Raw genomic sequence first — 10,935 nt, forward strand, 5'->3', positions numbered from 1 at the left:
AAAGCATTATGACCACGGCCATGACCGTCCCAATTTTGGATGAAGGGGGAAGTCTAAGCACAAACTTTGCTTCTATTCCTAGTATTATTTGAGATTACAGAAGAAAAGGAAAGGTTGTTTAACATCCACAACCGACTCCTACCGCCGGATGAAACTGGGTTTTGTCTCGACCACCACACGATCTACCAGCTGCTTTTACTCCGGACGGGTAGAGATGAAGCAGTTAAAGACGCTAGAGCTAGAAAATACGAACCTAACCCACCACCATATTTGGCATGGATGTTTCAAAGAACCGTATGGGGCCATCATCACCAGACGTCTCGAAGGTATCGTCCTTCCACCTGGAGTTTCTTCACCATAGACTCAGTCTTTGATGAGTCCACGTTCGCCTGAAATTCGTAGACAAGTTTCGAGATTAATGTTCCTACTAATCAAGAATCGGTGATGGTGAAACTCAAATTATTATCATTACAAGCGTACCTGGAAAACTTTAAACTATGTTCATCTGAACAGAGAACGAATAAAATAGAAAACAGATGATGAACAATACCTGTTCCTGAACAATGGTGTGCAGGGCACGATGAACATCTCTTGCCATACCCTTGGCATCGCCACATACATACAGATATCCTCCCTTGGAAATTAGGCTCCATATATAGGCTGCCTGTACTCCAGAAACAACAGATTTAACATAATGCTCCATTTTTATATCATTAACTGCAATATCTGTTGTTTCCTACTACTAAGACATACTTTCTCCATCATCTTATGTTGAACATACTCCTTTTCTTTGCCTTCTCTCGAGAATGCGACGCTGAGCTCAGATAGAGCACCTTGTTCCACAAAGTCGTTGAGCTCATCCTCGTAAATGAAATCCTAAAAATGTTGCAGGAAAAGTAAATAAATAAAATCCTCCTAAAGAATATCAACATTGGTAGAAAATTACAACGAGGCATGCTAATAATGCTGCTAGAATATCATTATTATCAGAATCAGATCCGAACCATTTGTCGATTCCTACATCCAAAAAAGAGTAGAGCTGGACCAAGTTCTGCACTATCTTTCTTAAGGACCACTCTTTCCTGTAAATAAAGATAGCTTAAGTTATTTTCTTCATTCCCCTTTTCTTTCAAAATAAAAGAAAATGTAAGACGGAGTAATCAACCTGTAGAAAACCTCGGAAAGGTGCAAATCCAGTCCCAGGTCCAACCATGATAACTGGAATTGAAGGATCTGCTGGGAGCTTAAAATTAGACTGCCTGATAAAAATGGGAGCCCAGCTACAATCAGTGTTTTTCTCCAGAGGAACAGCATTCTGAACATTTTCAATGCAGTTAGATGTTAGATGTCATAGAATCCGAGTAATGTCTGCCGGGTACATGAACACCGGGGTATATAAGAAAGAAAGTACAAAAAACAGAAGAGCAACAGGAGCAACACAAGAGAGATACAGTCGTTACCTTCATCCAGGTTGAACACACGCCGCAATGAATTCTTCCGGTTGGAGTTGGACGATGAACTAAAGCACAGGTTACTTGAATTCTATCGGGTGCAAACCTGCTCAAAGGGACTAATCTTATTAACCCGAAGTATAACATAGCATTGATATGTAGATAGAACAAATTCAATCACCTAGGGGAGGATGAGATAGAATAATAGCGAGGCTGTAAATGAGGGGCTATAGCAGCAAAAAATACACCAAGCGGAGGTTTTGCTGACGGGAACTCAGCCATAACCTCGAGAAGGCTTCTGTGACTTCCAACAATCCATTGTGTGTACTCATCCTGGGCAAAAGGAAGAAAAACACATAATCAATAGGAAAAATAATAACAAACACGAACAAATGAGACCGAGAGAAAGAAAAAGCAACACTAAGTATCCCATCAACCTTCCCTTGCGGTGACGATAAGAACTTGAGCCTTTCTACTTCACTGGGTTCGGTGGCATGAGCAGACAAGGCAACCAAAGCAGCCTGCCAAAGAAAAACAGTTTGGATACAAAGAAAAATGTTAATTAAGCAACAAAAGGGACTAAATGATCAGGCAGAATTTCTAGAAATTTTATTGGCTTTTTTTTTGGGGGGGGGGGGTGTTTTACCTTTCGTGGAGGGTTTAAGAGATCTGCATAGCGAGCCAATGCTGTTCGAAGTGTACATGGACTGTTGAAAGGTGGTGGCAATGAGCTTCCACGGTATGTGCCATCCTCGTTGTCAGTATGTATAGAAAACAGCAAATCCAGTGGTTGATCCAACAATTTTGCTGCTTCCTTGACAGTCTCAGTGCTATTCTCAGCAAAAACACCAACATGATCTCCAGTTTCATATCTGTAACAGTTCCACTTATTAATTGCAATTGTAAAAGATCATAAATCAGAAAACGATGTTATCTTTCTTTTTAAAACCAAAATCTGTGATGTCAAAAGCACTTAAAACACAGCAAAAATATTAATACTGCTTTCACAGAGAATTACAGGAAATCAATTTTATATAGTAGCAAACATTTGAAAGCTTTGAACCTACGTTATACCAGTCCCAGATATGTCAAACTCCAGATGTACGCAAGAACGATCAGATTCAGGCTTGTGGAGCTCTTTCTGAACGGCAACATTAACTCTGCGTGCAAATCATTTAATGGTGATCTCAAGATGGAAAATAAAAGTGGGATGGGGAGAGAAAACCAAGACAACACACACCCCTCGTTACCTGCATGGATGGTGGATGTCATGTGAAGATTTCCCATTTGCAATATTTGTGTGATTATCCTCGATGTGAATCACAGAAGGATCATGAATCACTACTCTATACTCGGGAATAGCAGCTGTATATGAGGTAGACACAGTCTTTTCATCTTCTTCACCTCTAAGAAGTTGATCTAACTCTGGCCATAGCAATTCTCTCCTAAGGAAGGAACAAAACAAATGAAAAAGATGTACAGTAAAGCTAGCAGAGCACAGCATTGAAGTATTGTCCCCAAGAAAAGCTCAAGTCACCAAGGTAATATATTATGATGCTTCAGCTTCAAAAAATGAAGAAAAAGAATTTCGGGTAAGACTGAAAGAGGATTACATACCATGCAGTGAAATCATCTTCAATACATTTATCATCATCACCAAGACCAACTTCGATAAGACTTTTGGCACCTTTTTCACAAAAAAAAAAGTCATACACTTAGTAGAATCTCATCAAGATTAGAAGGGTGAAATCTCAAAAAAAGTAATATAAAAAAATTACCTTCTTCAGAAAGTTTCTCATCAAGAACCTTTGCTATCTATTTTGGAAAAAACGGAAAAAAGAAACCATAAAATCAGATACCACTATTGCAAGAGAAAGTGATTCTGTGGGCGAGTTCCAAACATATGTGCCAATGTTACCTTATTAAAATGTTCATATTGGCGGTTACCAAGACCAAAAATGCCATATGTGAGTTGTTGAAGCCAGGGCTCCCTTCCATTCCCCTACAATTTGAACAAAACAACGAAATAGTGAGTGTTAATTAACAAAAAAAGATGAATGATGCATAAACAAAGTCTAAATTTGACTGTTCTTTCAAGGCACCAACCTCGGTAAGCCATTTGTAAAATCTAGCAGAGTTGTCGGTCGGCTCCCCGTCCCCGTAACTACAAAGTCAGGCTCAATTATATTAAATACCCCATACTTTATATAACGCTGAACAAATACACAACCAAGTATAGCATCAGTAGAAGTGAGAATATGTCTTACGTGGCCACCATGAAAAAAGCCAGGGTCTCCTTTTTAAGCTTCTCTACATATTGGTCATCAGTAGCAGCATAATCATCCTAGTACAAAACATACAAAGTTTGATGAATGTAATTGTAAAACACTAGAAGAAAAAGAAAACCTGAAGTAAGAAAACAAGGTAACAAGCAATTCTGTGTACATACCAGGTCAACAACCTTGACTGCTGCCTTCTCATATCTTGCCCTGATCTCATCACCTAAACCCTGCAACAGGTAATCCTCACATCAACACGTGAACTTTAAATAAAAAAGACATCTTTTCCGATCATGCAGCGCCATGTTCCAAGCACACATCGACTTCGGTCAAGTGTAACGGCAAAAAAGTTCCCCATGTAGCTAAATCATCCGCTATTGACGACAAAACAATTAATAGAAAAAGATTTGCTAACGAGAACGATCGTGCCACGTTTCAATCTATATTTACGTCCGGATATCTTTGAGCTCGGGATGACGAAAGGTACGGACATAAAAGCGTATCGAATCAACAATGCAACTAAATCTCCAACGAATAAACGATTTATTACAACTAAACTTATAGCCAAATTATTCGAATATTCGAAAACAGTTGAAAAGTACAGTGAACTTCAAATAGTCTGATACCCTAAAATTTTCATGAAGTGTGACTTAAAAGAAAAAAGAACAGTCCCTTCATCTCCTTGCAACTTCTTAATCTTGATCTGTATCATATAATTATTATACCAGTAACACAACTTTCCATTGGCTGCAAAAACAAGCTTGATTAGTAAAGTTCACATCAATTTTCTTCCAAATTCCATCAGTAAAAAAGGTTTCATTTCCGTCAACAAGTGAAACATTCAAGTCATACATTTTCAAGATAACAACAATCAAATCATCATACTAAGCAATCAAAACCGGAACATCAAAGTTTCTTCTTCTTTTACCTTCGCAAATCCCTCAGCGGTTCCCGTCTGGGTGCCGTAGAAAATGGTGACCTTCGTTTTACCGGCGGCGACGCTGGCTTCATCGTCATCTTCATCAGAATCGAGTGAAACAGGGTTAGGAGCAGCCAGAGGCTCAACACCACGGCTTCGTTCAGTGGCTGATTTTATCCAGAGGAAAATCAAGAGCCCCAGAACCACCGCCAACGACGTGGTTGCCAACATTATCATGGAATTCGTTACCGAACCGCCTAACGATACTCCCAATACAGTCTCAACAAAACTCACCAAATCCGAGCTCGAACTCATCTTTCAACCCCCAAAAACACAGCAAAGGTAAAGGCAATTCAAAATGAGAATTCTAGCGAAAGAGCAAAAGAAGCTTTGGGGTTGATCGGAGCTACAGAAGCTTCAGTTTAAATAGTGAGAGACGCGGTCCCAAAGAGACATGCCTGACCAGAACTTTAGAGTGAACTTTTTATTTTATTTTTTTATTTACTTTTCCCTATTAACTGAAAACAGGCGTTACGAGTAAGGAAAAAAATACACCCGGGAATCCGGTTTCTCTCGATTTTCCATGTTCGAATTCAATGACACTACTCGTTGACGACAAAGCCGGGAGAAAAGAGAACTAAATAAAAACGGTATACCACATGTTTAGCACCCCAACTATCACTTTTGTTCTGTTTTAGTCACCCAACTATTTTTTATTTCAAAAAATATACTTGATGTTTAGTTTTGGTTTCATTTTGGTCACTCTTCATTAAAACATTAACGATGATACTAATGTGTCACCATAAGATAATAAAACATCGGTAGTTTTATTAATTTTTCAATGGAAAATGACCAAAATAAAATTAAAGCTAAATATTAAATATGATTTTGAAACAAAAAATAATTGAATGATCAAAATAAAAAAATTATAGTAGGGACACTAAACTTGTAGTTTACTCAAATTAAAATGTGACTTTCCATTTTGGTACCTGGATTTATTAAATTTATCCCTTCTTTTATTTTCTACTTCATTTTCCTTTTTTATTTTATTTGCTTAACTTAATTTTTCGTTGTCTAACAACATATTTTAAAAATATACCAAAAAACATATATAACATAAAAGATATAACATAAACCAAGTGGCTTCTGATAAAAGAATTGTTGTTATTCAATGAGGATTCGGGTTCAAGCACCATAAATGTTAAGGGTGTGAGTGTTCAATGTCGAAAGGTTAAAAATTTATCTTTGAATAGATATTGTCTTATTCTTACCCCATATTAATAAAAAAAATTAAAAATATAATACAAATATAACACCAATTATACCGAATTAAAAATATAATACAAATATAACACCAATTATACCGAATCAAATAATTTTACGGGAATAATATTATAGTGATATACATAACATTTATCATTAAAAATAATCAATTATGCTCGTAAAATTATTTATATTCATTTTTAAATTTAATTGGTACAGACAATCATATATAAAATAATATTAATTGAACTTAAAATTTAAATCCAACATTTACAAAACCGAAAATCAATCTTATTCGTGTACATATATAAAAATGATAACTACACGATACAGACACAGATAAACCACGCATTACAATAACAAATCACCTCTTTCTTCAAATTAAATATGATTTTTTATAATTACGTTGCCTTAATTAATTGGAAATATTCCAGTCATTTTCCAGTATGCTCTTCAGCTTTTCAATTTGATCCTCGGGCAGGGTCATGGTCACGATCTTCCCATTGCCACCGTCTTTTTCATTGCTAGGAACAATCAGACACGTTCCTTCATCCCCAACTCCATTTATCATATAATTCACAAACACTGGCTTCAGTCCCTTAAGTTGTAATCCATAAAGATCTGCACCTTCCAAGTTTACAAATGTCAAATTCGCTCCGTAAACTATGAAATCCGATTTTTCTTCATCCCCCGATAGCAAATCTTCGATCAAACCGTTCTCGGGCACCTTTCTATCGGCAATAAGCTTTGCTAATTCGGCTATTTCAACTTTCGAAACACAGAAGTCAGCTTTGACTGTGCTCAATGTCATACCATTAACCGGTTGTGCCGCCAATTCATCACCTCGAACGAGACGGTTGTTCGAACAGATCGTAACGGTCTTTGGACCCAAATCGATTCTAACTTTAGACATCGATTGCCATATTATAGCCGAAATGATTTCGAAATCGGAGATCTTATCGGTGATGTTTAGGTCATGAATAGAGTTTGTTGTCATGTAATGATGAAGTTGTTTTCCAGTGATGTGAAAAGAGTGAGTTACCGTTCTAGAGTCATTGGCGGTTATCCAACGGTCACCAACTGGGTCAACTTTTTTCAAGGAAAATGGTTTCCCAGAAACAAAAGCGGGAAATTCGGATTTCAGGACACGATCGTTCACCTTTGATGAAAGTTGTTCCTCCGCCATGATTTGTGCCCATGCATTGAGGAATTCCGAGGCTGAAAATGCATCCCCTAATACATGAGCCCAGCTGAGCCCTACCGATATGCCCCCACATTCGAACCATGTGAACTGAAAAAGAGAGGTTATTTTAGAAGGATCATTTGCATAATTTCAATATCTAGTTGGACCTAAATGGTATTTTACCTCTTTCAATTCAATGTATTATTTTTTTTATTAAATTTCTAAATACTCTCTAAAGGAAAAGGTATTTACTGCTAAAGGTATTTTTTCCATGACAACTCACAAGGAATCTGCATTTATAGTTTTGACCTCAGCATCATTTAAGACATCCCTCTGGACAGATTTCCCAAAGCGCGTTACAGTTTACAAACCTCATTACATTACCATTAATAATGGCTGATTCTTCTCGATTTTCTTTCTAAAGTTATTCTTAGTTTAAATTAATTATATTTGAATGCATTCTTAATGAGTTAAGCAGCTCAAACTCAATACGGTAAAAGCTCGGCTTAATACCTTAACAAACTATGTCCAACAAAATCCAACTCGACTCTATAAGTTTACGAGCAATTCGCTAGTATTTTTTATAACTTTTCAATGGTTATCTTAAAAAATTATTTCATTCAAAAAATTACTAATTTACTAATAGATAATGAAGAAGATAATAAATCACTAATCCATTAATTTTCTAATAAATAATTAAAAGTAATAAATTATTAATTAATAATTATTATTTTAGTACACCCAAAAATCAAACCCTAATTGTTATTTTAATTTATTTTTTAGTTAAATTTATTAATTTATGTTTATATTAAGTTGTATATAGTAATAGTAGATTTTATTTATAATTAAAAAAATAAAATGAAAATTCAGTGAGCTTAATGAGCAGTGATTCGAGTAACAAGCTTTCTTAATGAGCTTAAGCAAAATTTTAACGAGCAATGAGTCAAATAACGAATTTTCTTAATGAGCACGAGTCAAGTCGAGTCAAGCATCAAAACTTTTTAACAATCACGAGTCGATAGTCGAGCACTACCTAACTCGCATTCAACTCGCTCAATAAGCTCCCCTACATTCAAACTTAATCTCTTAAATATATTAATAATATCACTAATCGAATTATTTTCAATTAATGTTAAAAAAATATTATTAGGCATTTAAAATAAGACGTTGGTTTAATAAAATGGCATTTAGAATATAAAGTACTATTGGTCTAAATATTCAAACATTGTTCATGAACTAATTCGCATTATTTCTACTTCATATTTTGAAGGCAAGGCCATAAACAGTGAATAAAAATGAAAAATATTTGTTAGGTGTTCGTAAGTTCTTTCATTATCATATTAGTCCAAATTCTTAAAATTATAATCCAGAGTTTTATTTAAATAAAATGTTTTGATTTATTCTTAAAGTATTTTTGTTTCTATAATTTTTTATAAATTCTAAATTTAATTTTAGTCTTTTTTAGAGGGAGAAGAGAAATTCTAAGAGAATGAATGAGAGCACTCGTAGTGAGTTTAACATTCATAATTGAAGGGAATATGAAAGAATGAAGATGAATAACATGATCAACTAACCAAATATATTTATTCTATAATTTTTAAATTATTGAAACAATAATGATATCAATAATTTTTTTAATAGACTTAATACACTTTTAGGTACTTAAATTATACCTCAAATTGTTAAAAATATGTTCCTAATATTTTCTCAGTTACACTTGTGCAAACTATTTTTTTTTTGTATTTTTAAGGCTTAATACACTTTAAGATTCATAATATATAGGGCTGTAAATGAGACGAGACAGATCGTGAGCTATTCGAGATCGACTCGATCAAGGCTCGATAAAATACTCGGATCGAATGGACTCGACTCGAGCTTGAGCTCGACTCGAGTTCTTAACGAGCTGAAACGAGCTAATCGATATTCGACTTGAAAAGCTCGTGAGCAGCTCAAAAATATAATATATTAAGATTTTATTTAAAAAAAATAAATTAATATTAATATTAATATTTATGTATTGATATTTTTTTAAAAAATATAGTAAGATTTCATGTATTTAAGGTTCATGTTCGAGTTCGAGTTTGAGGCTTTAATCGAGTTAATTTTAAGAATTTTTTTTTTCATTTCGAACCTTTTCGAGCTGCTCACGAGCTTCAGTTCAGGATTTCGAGTTTGAGTCGAGCTTTAAAATTTTAAGCTCGCGAGTTTTCGAGTCGAGTCGAGCTCAATTTCAGAGTTTTCGAGTCGAGTCGAGTTCAGCAATACTCGAGCTCGACTCGGCTCATTTACACCCTAGTAATATATACCTCAAATTGACTTTTAGTGACTAAATATTTTTTTTTGGCTAAAAATATGTGTCTAACATTCCCACGTTATAGTTATTGTGGTCGTCGCCGTTGACACCATCAAAATCGTCTCGCAATCACAGTCAAAACTGTCCCCAACCACCATGAAACTATTTCGATCGTCTTGAAAAGTGTTTCGAAGGGTCGTCAATTTTTTAAGTATTCCTTAATTGTTTTTCAATGATTCCAACGTCTATAGCTGGCCATACATTACACAACCGCTAACATTGAGTTTCTCACCCTGCTCCAAACAAAACCTAACCGGTGGTGACCCTTCGTCGTTGAAGGTGGGGTAGGAGGGAGGGGGATGATGAGGGAAGCATTTATTTTTTTATTTTTTAAAATAATATTTTTATTATTAAAAATAAAAAATAAAAAATAATGGTAGACACCTAAAAGTGTAATAGATAAAATGTTAGACACTTATTTTTAACGAAAAATTCTTTAGGCATCAAAAATCAATTTAGGATATAATTTAGGCACTTAAAAAAGTATATTTTTCATATATTTCTTTTAAAACTTTATATGCGTGATACATGTCAGATAACAACCAAATTGAACGATCGTTATGGTCCAAACACCTAAAAGTGTAACGTTCAAAACGTTAGATACTTATTTTTAGCGAAAAATTCTTTAGGTACCAAAAGTCAATTTAAGATATAGTTTAGACACCTAAAAACATATTAAACCTTTTTAATATTATACTTTATGCATACGAGGAAATAAATTAGAAGAAAGAAAAGAAAACTGGTGGAGAAAGCAATCTTAAATGCATGAACCACGAGTACCTGGACAAAAGCCAAAGGCGAGAATCCCAAATCAGGGCCAAGAACTTGATCATAAGCAAGCATATGATCAAGGGAATGATCTTTATCTCTCGCCGTTGCCAGCCATTCATCGACGGTCTGATTGCATCGAGCTTCGATGATTCGGACGCCGCCGTCGTTGCATTTGATAAACGGCCGGCCAGTTTCCGATCTTCGAATCCTCCCGGAGACGGTGTAGTAATGTTCCAGGCACTCAAACATCGGGACTTTCAAATCATGAACGGACAAACCTTGAGCCGCTTCGGATTGGAAGAAATAAACGCCTTTGATATAATGGAGTTTCATTGCTAAATCCATGTTGGTCAGCTCGAAATCCTTGTTCCCGCCAGTTACTTTGGCGGGAACCACCGATGAGAACCGATGGCCCGAAACGGGAATCTCCAAAGAAGCCGGCACCATCGTGGTTGAAATAGAGAGAGAGACCCGGAAAAAGGAAGATATGAGAGTCAGGGTTAAAAGGTTTTTGAATTTGAACTTGTATTTATATTTAGGAAAAACAAAGAGGATGGATGGATAGGGACTGAACAAAGGCAGAAGCAAAGTGGTGGATTTTAATAAGGATTTGCGCGAGGGAAGGTGGAGAAGTTAATATCACAAATTAATGACAACATGTGATGGCATGACCAAAACATTTCCTTGAAAACAGGCATATAATTTCATGCCTTTCA

At 35.5% G+C, this 10,935-nt stretch overlaps 2 protein-coding genes across 3 annotated transcripts; both read right to left on the minus strand.

The window, feature by feature from the left end:
• Nucleotides 1–62: 62 nt before the first annotated feature.
• LOC120195230 (NADPH--cytochrome P450 reductase-like) lies at nt 63–5,102 on the minus strand. The gene is made up of 18 exons (XM_039197300.1): nt 4,659–5,102; nt 3,901–3,960; nt 3,719–3,795; nt 3,558–3,615; nt 3,370–3,453; nt 3,230–3,266; nt 3,069–3,138; nt 2,702–2,896; nt 2,519–2,611; nt 2,098–2,323; nt 1,889–1,972; nt 1,633–1,784; nt 1,461–1,557; nt 1,166–1,315; nt 1,005–1,082; nt 754–876; nt 551–664; nt 63–389 (listed from the first exon to the last, which is right to left on the minus strand). Exons 1-18 carry the CDS (start codon nt 4,962–4,964, stop codon nt 309–311), a joined length of 2,085 nt encoding a protein of 694 aa, XP_039053231.1. The 5' UTR covers nt 4,965–5,102; the 3' UTR covers nt 63–308.
• A 1,211-nt stretch (nt 5,103–6,313) lies between these two features.
• LOC120195244 (protein ECERIFERUM 26-like) lies at nt 6,314–10,689 on the minus strand. 2 transcript variants are annotated; one of them, XM_039197318.1, is made up of 3 exons: nt 10,229–10,689; nt 6,907–7,203; nt 6,314–6,876 (listed from the first exon to the last, which is right to left on the minus strand). In XM_039197318.1, the coding sequence occupies exons 1-3, from the start codon at nt 10,664–10,666 to the stop codon at nt 6,328–6,330; spliced, it is 1,284 nt and encodes a 427-aa protein (XP_039053249.1). In that variant the 5' UTR covers nt 10,667–10,689; the 3' UTR covers nt 6,314–6,327. The 2 variants fall into 2 exon arrangements, with proteins under 2 accessions (XP_039053249.1, XP_039053248.1); XM_039197317.1 differs by having other exon boundaries at nt 6,314–7,203.
• Between the last annotated feature and the right edge of the window lie 246 nt (nt 10,690–10,935).

The sequence above is a fragment of the Hibiscus syriacus genome, unplaced genomic scaffold, assembly GCF_006381635.1.
Source record: "Hibiscus syriacus cultivar Baekdansim isolate YM2019G1 unplaced genomic scaffold, ASM638163v2 tig00117010_pilon, whole genome shotgun sequence".
Lineage (NCBI taxonomy): Eukaryota > Viridiplantae > Streptophyta > Magnoliopsida > Malvales > Malvaceae > Hibiscus > Hibiscus syriacus.